Source organism: Phyllosticta capitalensis, assembly GCF_038381095.1.
Source record: "Phyllosticta capitalensis strain CBS 128856 chromosome Unknown BKA78scaffold_2, whole genome shotgun sequence".
Lineage (NCBI taxonomy): Eukaryota > Fungi > Ascomycota > Dothideomycetes > Botryosphaeriales > Phyllostictaceae > Phyllosticta > Phyllosticta capitalensis.
In genome coordinates, this window is record NW_027117440.1 from 3480696 (window position 1) to 3495659 (window position 14964).

The following is a 14964-nucleotide window of genomic DNA, read 5'->3' on the forward strand; positions in this document are numbered from 1 at the left end:
TCGCTTGAAGTTGAAGATTGTTTGATGAAAGCGCCATATTGAAAGATCTGTTTGAATTAGCGTCTTATTTCAAGATCTCAGCGCGGAGCTTCAAATTTGGGATGGAAAGTACAATGGTTAGCGAAATGCTGTACGCCAAATACAAAATTGAATACAAAGACGACAAGCTCCCCTTTTGTGCCAGCCGACTAACACGAGGGGGGACGACAGACACTTCAATCCGGCCCCTGATTGCCAAAGTCGAAGAAGTAGCCGCGATGCTACATTTGCAGAGGCTTGCATGCTCACCCCTTCTTTTCCTTTGGTGAAGACAAGAATTCGTTCCCGACCTGAGCACAATCTCACAAGGTACCCAGCGTCAATCTCGACCTCTCCGTCTCCAACCAACCAGCTGTCCCACCCTCCGCCACCATCCCTACCCACCCGCAGCACGATGCGCACGCAGCCAGGTAGCAAAAGCGGCGGGGTTGCGCGTCTGCAAAAAGATGGTGCCGGGTCCGGTAAACTTGCACACGAGGCCTTCATCCGCCGCGTATTGCGACACGATGCCGCCGCTTGCCGCTCTCTCGAGCACGTACTTGCAGTTCCAGGCGACCAGATATCCGTTGTCTACGATGTACTTTTCGCCCGCAGCGAGCTGTACGATTGGGTAGGTCGGTCAGTGGGATGATGTGGTGTCAATTCAGGGTGCCGAGGTTGGGTTTGAAGGACAGAGCTGAATGATGATAATGGATGGGAGCGATACGGGACTAACTCACTTCTTTTTTTAAAATGGCGCCAAAACTTGTGATCCACACGATGCCATTGCCGCTCATCTTGTACAAGAAGAAGCCCTCTTTTGAGAATATGCCCTTGGTGAGGCTCTGGTTCTTATCTTCCTTGACCACGCCCTGTGTCATGGCCAAAAACGCATCTTTACTCACTTTCCACGTGTCACTACCCGACAACCTGATGTTAGTGATATCGCCCAAGCCATGCGGCGCCAACAACAGCTCGCCAGGCCCTTTGAAAGTGCTAGTCGTAATATCGCCAGCAAAGACCTTCATGAAGCTGATCTTGAAGCTACCTTCGAGCGTGATGGAAGGCGACATGGCGATCATGACGCCTGGCTTGGCCTTAATTGGGCAGCCCATCGCCAATTGGATTGTGAGCACTGTATTGGTGTCGCGATTGCTGATGCGGTAACTGCCCCCGTTGAAAGTGCCCATGTCGTCTTGAGTCGCGCCGACACCGACGAAGTGCGAGTTCGAGGGCGCTCCGCCCGGCATTTGTCTCGGAGAGTTTGAGTTGAGAGTGGAAGACATGCTGTTAAGCTGCTGCGTTCGAGCTACGGCGAGTGCCAGCTGTTCGGGAGTGTACTCAGATGGAGGGGCTGCCTGGGCTGGGGCTATCTTTTCAGATGTCTGCTGAGTGTTGCTTGGAGAAAATCCGGGAGTAGGAGGTGCAGCAAACTGGGGAGGCGGCGATGGGTTCGTGTGTTGTCCTACGTTGCCTGCTGGTGCGGGGGGTGAAGCATATTGTTGAACACGCTGGTGTGATACGGGCGGGGGAGTGCCATGGTAGGCTCCTTGCTCGGCTGGTGGACCATTCGACCCTGGAGGTGGAGGTGGACTGAACTGCGGCTGGGCAGCCGGTGGACTCTGAGGAGGTGGATTGAAGTGCTGCTGAGACGGCGGAGGACTCTGCGGCGGAGGATTGAAATGCTGTTGAGTTGCTGGTGGGCTTACTGGAGGAGGTGGAAAATACTGCTGTTGTTGCTGAGGCGGAGGAGGTGGTGGGAAATGGGGTGCTTGTCCACCTACTTCCAGTCAATAACAATTCTCAACTGCTTTAGAGATACTTGAGAGCCATTACCTTGCGGCGGCGCTACAAGATCTAGTCAGTCAACTCCAGTCTCAGTCACATCAAGACTACTCACGAGGAAAATACTGTGCCTGTCCTCCAGCAGGAGCCGGCGGCGGACTGGCTTGAGACCCGTATCCCGACATGTGTCTCGCGGCTCAGTCGCAGAAAGATTCAGAAATAATTCGAAACTGACTTTTCCCCAAAGCCTTGCTGCTCGTCGAAGGCAGGGAAAGAAGAGAGCCAAGACTGGCAATGATGTTGCACAGCCAATTCAGCAGTCTGACTCGAAGCACTCCTCTCTTTTTCTCTCCAATCAAAACGGAGTCGTTTAGCCGTGGGGCAGCCCGTCAGCAACGTTTTCCTGTCGTCGTCAGAGGCGGTGCCGGCTAGGCAAACGGACAGCGCTCGCGCAGTAACAGAAGTATTGCTTCCCAAAGGATAATTCGGAGACCGATGATGATATGCGGACTGTCAAAGAGTCGACGAAAAAACCCACTCAATATAAAGATTCAATGGAAAAATCTTAGTAGTGGTAACGTAAGGCGACACTTGGTCAACTCAAGGCAGGCATGCACTGGAAAATTGAAGAAAAGTATCCTCGACCGCTGCGCCGGCGACTGCATCAGCATATAAACCCCAGAATGCGAGAACCAAAGGTAGCGCCAACGCGCACATCCGTGCGGCGATCGCATCCTTTGCGCTGCCGAGAGCTGCTTCGAACAGCAGGCTTGCCAAACTAGATTCCGCGTAAGCAGGCTTTCCTGACGGTGTTGGTAACACTGGCGCAATAACTCCAACCAAAATGGACGAAAGGCTGCGCCGTTACGTGCCCGCGAGCGCTTTGTGCTATGATTGGTTCATCGACCAGCTCCATAAGGTCGAAAACAGCCCAGGCATTTGTCAGGTTTGGCCGTTTTGAACGCGTGCTCTCCCCATCCATTCGCAGCCATTGCGGCGGGGATTCTATTCGACCACGGCGAGGCCGCATATTGTGGGCGGCAAAGGGATGCCACGGTGCCACGCATCGTGATTGGTCGAGCTCGGCGCTTACGGTCGACCGGGTTGGTCAGAGGGTGGACATGGGGCGAACGAGCAGGAGCGGACATGGGGCGAAGGTGGAGGGGTTGAGGTGTGGAGGGGCAGTGCTGTGCACGGCAGGCGAGACGATTCGGTCATGCCGACAGGGATTGAATACCCACGCTCATGTTGTCAAAAAGACGATCTCTGGCTAGCGACGTGTGGTCAAAGGCGCGCGGAAGAAGTGATAGAGGCAGACATGATGGTGTTGAGACTGGAAGGTTGCGTGTGATGGGCGTTTGTTGTTGGTCCCAGTCAACGGCAGCGAGCGTGCGCCCCGAAGCGAAGCGTAAGGCCAAGCCGGCGGCGTACTATGTTGAGCGACTTGTGGAGGCGGAAGGTGAGCTGCGTTTCGCGAGGGATAAAGAGTGGTTTGCGACCAGGAAGCTCTCAAGACCGACACTGCCTGCCTAGGTAGGTACCTACCTAGTTGAGTGGAATCGTGTCACGTGAATATGACAACATTGGTCAACGTTTCGGATCGGCGGGGGTCTTTCGCACCTGAACCCAAAGGAACCAAGACAAGCAACCAGCTTGGCTCTGACGGAAAACTACCGAAAGCCATCGAGGCAGAGTTTAATGTTTGAGCAAACATATTTAAACATGTTTCAGACTGTCTTATCTTGTGCGGCCGGCTTTTCCAGCCAGTCAGTTGGTGGACTAAAGTCCAACGGCCCCGAAGTCTGTAAGTCATCTTGAATCTTCATGGCAGGAAAGAAACAAGCCACGGCATCGTTTCTCGTGCCCAACCCACTCTCTTCAAAGACACTTTTGATGTTTGACAAAGTCTTTGCGTCCACATAAACGAAACCAAGCTTTTCTCTGACCGTCCCATCATCGTCAATCTCGTGGTCATATATCAAATGGGCAATAGCCGTAACAAAAGACGCGTAGATCTCTTGAGCAAACGCTTTTGCGATGGACTTTCTCGTCATGTACTCTACGACCCCGACCTGGTCGTTGTTCTCTATCGATTGCTTTGGGACGTTCTGCCAGCCGAGTCGCAGAATTCCCGGGCGTACGGAATTAGGAGAGACTTCTGTCCACTTGAAGTATATAGGTTTTCCAGATTCGCGCTCGAAGCTAATGGGGATATCATCGCACTCGGCGCTTTCATAGAGGATTCGCGACACCAGCAGCTCGCGGTGCACCATTCCAGGCTTGTGGTGCGTATTTCGAGAGCTTCGTTTTTTCATGTGCGACCACATCAAGAGCCCAAGTACTGCTTCCAGGTCGGAGACGTCGACCTTCCACTTGGCTAGTTCCCATGCAGGAGCTGCATCTTTCTCTTCATAATCTTTGTGTCTTCGAATCGAGAGGAAGATTTTCGAGCCGTTGTTGGATTCTTGCGAAAGGAGGCATTCGAGTGGCCAATTGATGGTCAACAGATCAGTCTTGTCTTCCTCGGAATACCAGTTGTTGAGGCAGAGGCTGGCGGTTTCTTCAATCGCCTTCGCCAGTACTTTTGCAATCCCTCGCACTGCGACTTGCTCTTCTGGCCAGAGTTTGGTCAGGTGAGCCAGGCGACTCCGATACCTGAATAAAGTTGCGGCTTCATGGGGATGGTTCCTCCCGTAATTGCTTTCAGCGTACTGAAGCCATTCGGCAGATCGATCCAAAACGGCTTCAGGGGTCGAGGTGCTGGATTTGAACAGACCAAACAACACCACTTTGTACTCTTCTCCAGCTCGTACGCACATCATCTCCGTGTCCTGGTACTTGGTGTCTGGAACATCGTATCCGGAGCTGGCAGCGTGGAATTCAAGACCTCCACAGCCGCCATCAACCATTTGGAAGGCGAGCCAGTCCAGTTCGTGTTCCTGGTACACGTCTGAGTGCCCTCTCATCAAGTTGTCTTCTTTTGCAAGGCGCTCCGTGCGCAGTACCGCGCGGACGAAGCTCATGACCAACATGACACCCAACTGACATACCGAGACAGAAGAATGGCAAGCCCTAAGTCCGAGAAATTGGAGGCTGAATCCAACGAACGTGATCAGTACGGCAGCCCACACCAATATTTGATCGTGCAGCAGCTTCCTCTTCTTCCTGTTCTGCTCGTGGTCATGGTCGCCGTTTGCTTTCCACGACGTCACGTAGCTCGAGAGCTTGTCGTGGGTGTACGCAAAGGAATCGAAGATCTGGTCACCGAGTTTCTGGCCGCCCGGTTGGATCCAGTAGACCTTCGAGCGATGCTGCCGGATGTCGGTCGTCTTGCGTTCGAAATGTCGTTCTTGGGTGCTCCTCTCAATCAGATACGCACAGAATCCGACTCCAAAGCACACAAAGATGGTCCCAAGAGTCGTCATGGGCACTGCATACCGATCCGTGACCTCGTTCTGGGAAAGGCCCAATCCGTACCTGGCAAACGCGGCCCAGACCACCACAGCAGCTTGTAAAATGACGCCGAGAATGGCCGCCGTGACGAACCAATACCGCGGCCGTTGCTTGATCCCGACATTCAGCGAAAGATTCGGGCTCGGTGCAAAGTCGTCGAGAGACGGATTCGCGTCGCTCTCAACGTCCCATTCTACTTCCTTCGCTTTTTCACGCGCTGGGTCCTTCTCCGAGACTACCTGACCCTTTTCGACATCGTCGTCCGTACCCCGTCGTTTGCTTCGTTTGTCCCTCCTGGTGATGGACCGTTTCCGGTCGATGATTTCGACCCATTCCGGCTCTTCGCTTTGCGGATTGATTTCGTGAGCGTCCTGCTTCCGCCGCTGACGGTTGAAGTAGTCCCGCGGACTGTGTATGCCAGCCTCTGCCCTGTACGGCGGAAAGTAAAAGTCGTCGTGCGCGGCCTTTGGGTCGTGGACGATCTCCAACAACGACGGCCGGCCGAAAATCCTCGCAATGCCGCCATTATTGTACAGCTCCCCTACGTTCTTCGAGGTACTGGAGCACAGTTCTACTTCTGCGTTTCCTTCTCCTTCCTGTGCGCGTCCAATAAATGCTCGCAAAGACGGCGAGCCGCAGACGCGGATGACGGAGACGATGGTGGTCAGGATTCCGAGCGGTGCGGTTGCAAAGACGATGATTTCCTCGAATGAGATGGTCTCGCTCAAGTACTGCTTCGTCGGTGCTTCTCCAAAGAGCGAAATAAGAGGACCGAGGTCGGTGGCAAGGTTGTTGCTAAAGTCGTCCCACCAGCCTCCCATGGTGTTTTCAAACAAGGTAACAGAAAGAACAACGCAGCAAATCGAACACAAAGGCAATAATCGATGTCCGCGTCCTCTGGATAGTCAATTGGACAGAAGATCAGTCGCACAAAAGAGAAGAGAGAAATACCTCACTGTTTCTTGGCCTTCTCGACGCCATTGCTTCGCCTCAGGACATCGCGCACCCCCCTGTCCCGCGCACATCTATTAAGCGCGCGGCCCCCAAGATCTCCACATCAACGAAAAACCCTGTATGGTCCGGCCAAAAATGAAATGGGCGAGAATATGCACGCATGTATCTTTTCAGAAGGCGACGAGCGGACTGGCGGCGCCTACGTACAATGCTAGTCTGCCGCCCACTCGCTCGCGTGTGTCGATAGCTACGCGCGCGCTCGGCTCCGGATATTTCGATCCTTGACTGAGAGATGATGCTGTTCCCCATCTCTAGCCAATTCATCCGGGTACTGCGTCGGCGTCGCCCTTTGCAGTGTGTGGCAGTCAGTCGTCGAAGCTAGTCCGAAGAAAATTACCGGATGCGGCAATTTTCCAAATGTCTCACCGTCGCGTGAGCCCCACCTACCTCGTGCTGCTGCACAGCAACGCGTTTGCCTTCCATCTTTGCTTGCGCTTGATTTCCGCTGGCAATTCTCATTTCAAAAATGTGTGCATCAAGAGACCCATCAGGCGCTTGCTACTATACCAGTCTTGCAACCAGCCTCGCCGCGTCCGTCCCCAGTGTACCTAAACAACACGAGCACCACGTCACCTCCTTTTCAGATTTCTGATCCCTCCACCCTACCCTCTTCCCTATCTACTAGCGCAAATGATTGCACGACTGACTGACGACCCGAAGATCGATTGACCGCACAATAGCTTACTGACGGGGACTGAATTTCGGACCCCCCTCCTTGAGTAGGTTGGCCAGATACCCAATTGGGCTACTCACCTGCCTCTGCGTCCAACTGGCTGCACGACGCGCGACGACTGACTACCCGACGACTTACTGCGCTCCTGGGTGCACAACTACCTATACCATCCGCCAGATAAGTCAATCAGACCTACTCACAAGCTGCAAGACATAGTAGAGGTCAGAAATCCAAAATCCACAATCCAAAATTCAAAAAGGAAGTCGAAAAACTCAGGCGCCTTGCCAACTACATACACAACAAACAAAAGACAACCAGACGACGCGCTGAGACTTGGCACCCACTCATGATCAAATGTCAACAAGAGCGTCAGACATCCAAAAAAGCGCTTCTAAAAATCCCATCACTGCCTACCTCAGCTCGTCTCAGTGGCAGCAATTGCTACCCTGCCAACCCAACCAGGCTGATTGAACTCAGTGCCACTTGCTAGCAACCATCCTGCAGTTTCCATCTCCTTCATCACCTTCCCAACAATGAAAAGTCTCCATCTTCACGGTGCGACGCATACACGGACACACACCGCCAGCACAACGCCGCCAACCGACCGACCACAAGCCATCCAAGTCCCCATCCCCATCCCCTTCCCCTACCTCTACCACCACCGCCCTCTCCTATTTCCATTTCCATTCCACTTCTCCCAATTCCAGCCCATGCTCGCTCCAAATTTCACCCACCCACTCACACAGACGGACGCTTCACCACCTAGGCTACTCAAATGCTCAAGTGGCGAGTCTGATTTACTCGCTCCGTGCATGCACGCCTCACACCAACGAGTCTGTCCTTTTATCTTCTCGTCTATGTTGTGATGAGATCAGACGGGGCGGGACGCGGTGTGGTCGAGACCAACAGCAGTAGACCAACAGCACCACCACCACCACCACCACCACCATCACCTCAGCAGCTCCAGCGTTCAAAAAGCCACTACAATTCCGTCACACCTTTCCATATTTCTCTCTCTCTCCTTCCTATATACTAAACAACGCTTCCTTCAGCTCCTTCAGCTCCCTCAGCCGCTTCTTACTTAAGTACCTCCATAAAAAACCCGCCTACGTAGTCAAACACAACACACAACCTTCACTCCTACAGATGCGGAGAATGTTAAGTATGAGTAGGGAAGTATGTAAGTAGGTCCGTAGGTACGCACTCACACACGCACGCACACACACCCGAAAAGCTGAAGCGAGATGGATGGATGGAGGAGGAGTTAGCCTGCCTGCCTGCCTGCCTGCCTGACTCCCTGCCTACATACATGCAGCTTGTGAGTTGCGCGTTGTATTCCCTTTTGCAACAGCCAGAACATCTCTTGGGCGACATAGTGGACTGGCGCAGCAGCAGCGGTGCAGCAGTGCGGCAGTGCGGCGGTGGAAAGAAAGGAGGGAGGGAGAAAGGAGGGAGGGAGAAAGGGGCGAACCGACAAGGCGCGGCGCTGATTGGTATTGTATTGTACATAGCGTGTAAGGTTGGATGGCTAGGTGGATATGTATGTACATGGGCGACGGACGCGACAGACGGATAGACGGACGGATAGAATGACAGCTACATAGTGAGTAGGTGTACAGCATTTAACAGGTAGCCATGTAGGTAGGTCGCTAGCTGCAAAGGCTGAGTGAGTGAGTGAAGGGAGATGGCGAATGGGTGGATGGAGGGAGGCGTTTGAATTCGCGACAAAGCCATGTAGTTATACCAAGCATGGATTTGGCCGGGGCCGGTTGGGTTGATTTGAAGTGTGTTCTTTTTGTTGTCTTGCATGTCTGTCTGCACATGTCTGTCTGCCTCGTCTTATTCTACTCGCTCGCCACCACTTCATCTACACTGCTCCTTTCTACTCCCCCAGATGCTGATGCCGATGCTGATGCAACCGCCCCTTTCCATGCATGTATGCTTGCCTCCCCAATGCGTGCTCAACTCCCCCTCATGCGTCCATGCATCCGTGCTCTATGCATCTATTTCTTTGTACGCGCAACAGCAGACCAATCAAGTGATTGAGAAAAAGGGGGGAAAAAAGCGCAGAACCCATTTGTACAAAAAAGCGGCAACCGACGGATTTCTTTTTTCTACATCTTTTTTGGTGTCGTCGTTGGCCGTCGCTGCCGCGCAAACCTGACCAGAAAACAAGACGACTTACGCCTGTCTAATGTTGATGCAACGCAAGCAATGCAAGCAAGCAATGCAAGAGATGGAGATTGGCTGGTCGCGCAAATAGGACAAAGCAGAGAAAGAAAAAAAAGACTCCACCCCCAGTATGCGCCTGAGAAAATGCAGAGATCATTTGGAAAGATGACTGGGCCTGGCCCTAGCAGCTCTATAAGTTTTTTCTTTTGCAACAAGGAAAACGAAGAAAAAGGAAAATTATGGACAATTCCACCCCACGTGGATTGAATGCTCCCCCGGATATGCATGCAAGAACAGCACCTCTATACTGCGTGTCGTTTTTCGGGAGACACAACGCCGATCTCGTCTATGTGGGTCTTTTGGTGATGCGGAAAATGCGATTGTCGTAATCATTGGGTCCAGAGAGGAAATTTTTGCACAAGAACACTTCTCAAGTGCCGTGTGGTATGATGCGCTTATTGTACGTCGTGACCGGTTCATGAATAGGTGGTGGCATTAGCGTTCGTCGGGGGCTCCGTCTTGATTTGCGTCGCGGGCGTCTGCGCGCGCCTGTCGACCGGCGCGAAGAGCAACTTCATGTCGAGGCTCAGCTCCTCGAGAGCGTAGTTGTTGTCAATGTGAGCGAGAGCACCAGTGCTCTGGCCCGTCTTGTTTTGCTCCGAGTAGACCCAGGTCTTGATTTGCTTGAGCAGGTGGATCGTGTTGCGGAACCTCTGGTCGGAATCCATCTTGAGCCAGTCGGCGCTGCGGCGGCGAATGACGGTATGGGCGAGCCAGTAGTAGTGAATCCCGTCCCTGCAGAAGCCAGACCTGGGCGGTGCGTTGGAGCCGTACTGAAGCTCGAGGTCCATGTCCCAGCTCCGCTTCCACTTGTCAAGGGCGTTGTTGATGACCTTGAGCGCTTGCTGGGCATTCTGCGCTGCTACACCGTCGACCGGAGTGGCAGACCCGCTGCTGCAAGCACTGTTGGACCCCGAGTCGTTCCAGTCCGCGTTCGACTGCGGAGTGTTGAGACCGGTGGGCGAAATGGCGGCGGGTAGAACAGCATGCTGAGCCGCCTGGCGAAGGGCGCTCCACATCTGGACGTGCAGCGCATGGATGACGATGAACTTGGTGTAGACGTTGGTCGAGCGCGGCATGAGGTCGGCGTTTGTTTGGGCCAAAATCCGGAGGACTTCGTGCAACTCGAGCTGCTTCAAGCGACGGCTGCCGGTGACATTTCTCTTTGCTTGTGCCTCCTTGCCGTGCAGTCCGAGCGCGTCGGCGCACTCGTGCGCGTTGCGAGCCTCCCAAGCGGCATCATCTGCCGGCAGAGGAATGCGGATTTCAATCATGTCGAACTGAGCACGGCAGTTGGAGAACATGACCATGGCAGCGTCGAGGAGGAAGAAGAGGAAGACGACCCGCGATCTCTTTTCTTGTGCGACCCAGCTTTCCCACTTCCATTGTTGCAGATGCTGCGGCTCGGCATCATCTCCGACGTTGTGTAGCACGCTGTAGCCCTTTTCGCCCGGCTTGACAGTGTTGAGCAGGCCGGCTCTGCGCACGGCTTGCGCGACCTTGGAAAACTCTTCGACCGTTTTGTTACGCTGTGCGGTGTTGCCGTGCCACAAAAAGGCGATGCAGAGCAACGAAAGGGTCTGCAGCTCTTCCACGGTATGGACTGGAGCGCCTGGGCTAATGGCTTCGGCGGGAACGTAAACGGAAGAGGTGCGCTGGACAGCAGCCTTGACCACTTCCAAGAGCGCGCGCACTTGAACTAGATTCTCGTCCTTTGCGTAGACGGCTCCGATGCAAATAATGGTCAGGAGCAGAGCGTGGTCGGCCTCGGCCGGGTTGAACGTTGGCAAGTGAATGACGGGCCAGTGAGTCTGGAAGTTCCTGAAGCCGTCCAAGTACGACTTGAGCGTCTCCAGCGACGACAAGCTCCTCAAAATTCCGAGCGCCTGTGCCTCATGCGGCTGAACGATTGCGGTCCCACCAGGGAAGCAGAACGAGATCAACGCTTCAGCTTTATTCTGCAATGGATCAGAAGAGCTCAAATCCCAAGAATCAAACACAGTTTCTGTGTTGGGGAAAGCCGACGCACTGGAGTAGAGGTTGCTGAACATGCCATCCGGGGTGGCTTCGTGGGAGGATTGGTGTTGAAAGTTTGTTTGGGGGTTTAGGTCTGTCTCGGTTTTTATAGCAACAGGGTCCTGAGAGATGCTGGTTGAGATGCCGAATGCGTCCTGGCCACCGTTTTGGTGGTAAGGATTATCCCAACCAAGGCCGTTTCCCTGGCCGTTTTGGACCTGGTTCATGTTGCTAATGCCATTGGCGTTGTTCATGGCCATGTTGGAGTGCATATTCGGGCCGGAAACCGCTTGGCTGTAGCCGAAGTGGTTGTTGAGCTGCTCGGGCTGCGTCATGGTTTGGTTGACATTCTGATTCATGTTTTGCTGCATGTTGGTGTTCATGTTGGTGTTGAGGTTGTATCCAGACATTTGCGTACCGAGGTTTGCAGGGACCGCATTGGTCGCCCTGAAGTCATGGTTGGCGGAGGCATCAAAGCTCATCCGATGATTGTTGAGCAGCTCGACGTGCGAGATGCTGCGGCGCTGGTCCTGGATGGGCGTGACACCGGGCATTTCGGTCCGGGGCTGCATCAGGCTGTTGGCGCGAGACGTGCGGGCCGACATGGACGCGGCGCTCTCAGCATAGCTCCCCGGAGAGCCTCCCGAAAAGCCCGAGTTGCCCATCAGGTTGTTGGTAAAGGGGCTGCCGTTGGAAAAGGTCGGAGTCGCATTGACGGCATTGAGGTAGCTGTGGTCACCTGACCCCCCTTGGGAGTTGCGGTTCTTCCTCAAGTGCGCCTGCGAGTTGGCAAGGTGGTTTTGGCCCGTCGGGTTACCGCGACGGATGGAGCACTTTTGAAAGTGGCGCTTGAGAATGTCGCTCCTGGAAAACGTGTCCTTGCACAGGTGGCACTGGTAGGGGCGTTCGCCAGTGTCTAAGAAAAAGTTAGCGCGCGTAAAGTTACAACGGTTGAAATGTCTCACGTCGCAGCAAATGACGCTTCAAGTGCTTGAGATGCAAGTACGTCTTGTTGCAGTGCGGACACTCGTACTTGTTATCAGCATTCTTGGTCAAGTTCTGCGTCGCCTTTGCCGATCCCGGGGCCGGACGTCCATTGGCGGTTGGCAGGACCCCGCGACGACCCTGCTGTCCAACAACGTGTATCGGCTCCGGCTCCTGGTTGGGGACAATGGGAGGCTGGCTCAAAATGTGGGAGGAACCATATGGAAGACCAATGCCGGCGGCAGGCATGGGGCGGATTTCGTGCAGCGAGGCCGTCATGGTCGAAGGCGGCGCGGCGGCAGTAGAAGAGTGGGTGCTCGTGGGAATTGGACCCATGGACTGGCCGTTGGACAAGGACGAGTGCGGCAGAAAGTAGGAGCTCGACGAGGGATTGGACTGCAACGGGGGGTGAGGCGCAATGACGGGCAAAGAGCGGCCATGATTCAAGGATGGCGCCGACGTTGCAGGAGTCTGGGGGGTCAGCGGAGTCTGGGGTGCACTCCCGTAGTTTGTGGAGAATTGCGCATTGCCGAGTGGAGGCAGTGGGGGGAGCTGATGGGTTGAAGTGGATTGAGCACGGAAGCGCTGCGGCGGGAGAGAGCCGGCGGCCGATTGATGGGGAGTCAAGGGCTGCGAGTGCGTCCCTGAAGGCGTCGGGATCCCATGCAGGTATGAGTTTGTCGGGTGAAAGGTGTCGGCGTCCATGGCGGAGGAGAGGAGCTCTCTAGACTGTCGACATGCGCAGGAGGCGTGCCGGACGCGTGGTGGAGGAGGAGGTGGGGTTGGGCGCGTCTTGGGGAGGGAGGATGATGTTGGAAGACGCGTGAGGTGGAGAAGAGAAAGAGAGGGTAAGGTAGAGGATGACTGGAGGTGATGGTGGGGGTTTTGCGGAAGCGAAGTGGGATGTAGGAGAGAAGGTGGCTCGGCGAGCAGGCCGAAGGCGCGCGCAGAAATTTTTGCTTGGGGCGGATTTAGCGAAGACGTCTGTGGCTCGTCCTCGTCTCGCTCGCACCCTGTGCTTGTGGAAAGTGATTGTTTTGGGTGGCAGTTTTTCGTGTTATGGACGCGTCCTTGGACAGCGTGCACAATGGAGGGATTGGGTGCAGATCGCGGGGCCCACTGGTGTCTCGATTGAGGCTCTGGTGGTTGAGCGGCAGAAAGTGGAGCGCAAAGCAGAGGACGAGGTGATGATTGTGCGAGCGGAGTGCGGGAGGAGTGGAGACGACGGGTAAGTTTGGGTTTGTGTGAAGATGGGGACTTGGATTAACATTCACTGCTGCAGGGCCTGCCACTTTTCAACGCCGACATGTACTTGCGAATGCGACGCCTCTCATGCAATGTGACAGCGAGGACTGTTGAAGTTACTGTACTGCCCTGCCCTGCCAAGGGTCAAGGTCAGTGAGGTGTGGTCACCGGCATGGCCGCCGATTGCGCTACGCCCCGGTGCCGCCGCCGAGCCCGCCCGTAACAAGTGCCGCCCTGTACCCGGTCGGGCAAGCCACTTGCTTCATCGTCCTGCCTATGTCTGCATTATTGCTTGCAGACTACATACAGAGTATTCCTCAAGAATGCCTCGACTCGTGCCTCCTTTGCAAAAAATACGGCCACAAGTTAACCCTTGGGTCGGGTCGATGACAGGCACCTCAGAGACCCCCGGCCGCCGGCTTATCAATGTTCCCTGCCCTACCACTCCGTCCATGACTCGCGTCTCTCCAACTACCAGGAACCAAGCACCAAGCCTCGTCCATCGCATCACTTTGCCGTCACCGTCGCAATCTTTTTCCAATTCCTCTTGTGCACTCGCATTCAGGCTGTCCGGCGCCGAATATGTTCCGCCGGCGCACTTTACTCTGGTCTGGCACGCTGGCTGACATTTGACGCCCTCCAACCCTGGCCGGTGTACGTACCCGGAGATAGCAGACCGAGTGCCGCTGCGGAAGGAAAGCCGAGGGCAACCTCGTCTCGTTGCGTCTTCCGCCCCGGCTACCGGCAAACCTAACCAAACCTCAGCTCGTCCAGACCCCTACCGTCAGCTTCAACACCACCACAATGGTATAGCCTGTCACGGCCCTGTCACACCCATCGCTCAACAACAACATGCTGAACGTGCGGTCGAATCCGACATGTTGAAACGCCACGCGTTCTTCTCTCTCCCCGCCAATGGCTACTCCTCGCCGTGACGTCGACCGCCTCTTTTGTGCTGTTGTGGTCGAGCGCCATTGCGCCCTGTGGCCCGCGAGGCGCACGGCATATGGCCGCCACCCGGTCGCCCGAGTACAACTTCGAAAAAGGACCTGACGCCTGCTGCTCAAAGTGCTTCTTTCAGACATAATATTATTATTCGCACCATCAGACTAATATGCCGCCGCAGACTTGTACAACCTGCTCCTCTAAACCCCCCTACTTTTCCTACTTTCAATTCAGACCCTACAACTCGAGTTCGAATTCGAATCTCCAGGTCTGATGATGATACAGCGCAAATCTGGCCGAGCTCTCTACCGCTGCGCTGCTCCTTCCAGGCGCACTCGGACAACTTCGAGTCCGCGACCCCTGTAGCATCAGACTACGACCCCGGCCTCCACGATCGCTCCGCGTCCACAGTCCACACGTTATTCTTTTCTTAGCCGTGCCATTGCTCATCACTTGCTTATTTCCATACATCTCTTTGTTGTCGTCTCTTGTGCTCAGGCCGACGTCTGCAACGAAAGAGGGATCCTCGAATCTAGATTCTGCTACGTCGCTTATCCTATGCGCTCACGCCATCCCCAAAGTCGTTATGTAATCCCCGT

The 14964-nt window shown here is 54.7% G+C and overlaps 3 protein-coding genes across 3 annotated transcripts; all 3 read right to left on the minus strand.

Annotated features, from left to right (window-relative positions):
• Positions 1–415: 415 nt before the first annotated feature.
• BKA78DRAFT_246779 (tryptophan RNA-binding attenuator protein-like domain-containing protein) lies at positions 416–1796 on the minus strand (the record flags this gene model as incomplete). The annotated part of the gene is made up of 3 exons (XM_066884244.1): positions 416–637; positions 759–1305; positions 1453–1796. Coding segments are annotated over 3 exons (1113 nt in total), but the record flags the coding sequence as incomplete, so codon positions are not given.
• A 1267-nt stretch (positions 1797–3063) lies between these two features.
• Positions 3064–6311, minus strand: BKA78DRAFT_307573 (uncharacterized protein). The gene has a single exon (XM_066887874.1). The coding sequence runs from the start codon at positions 6075–6077 to the stop codon at positions 3531–3533; it is 2547 nt and encodes an 848-aa protein (XP_066748518.1). The 5' UTR covers positions 6078–6311; the 3' UTR covers positions 3064–3530.
• Positions 6312–9486: 3175 nt separating this feature from the next.
• On the minus strand, positions 9487–13056 carry BKA78DRAFT_90026 (fungal-specific transcription factor domain-containing protein). The gene is made up of 2 exons (XM_066893932.1): positions 12157–13056; positions 9487–12107 (listed from the first exon to the last, which is right to left on the minus strand). The coding sequence occupies exons 1-2, from the start codon at positions 12878–12880 to the stop codon at positions 9592–9594; spliced, it is 3240 nt and encodes a 1079-aa protein (XP_066748519.1). The 5' UTR covers positions 12881–13056; the 3' UTR covers positions 9487–9591.
• Between the last annotated feature and the right edge of the window lie 1908 nt (positions 13057–14964).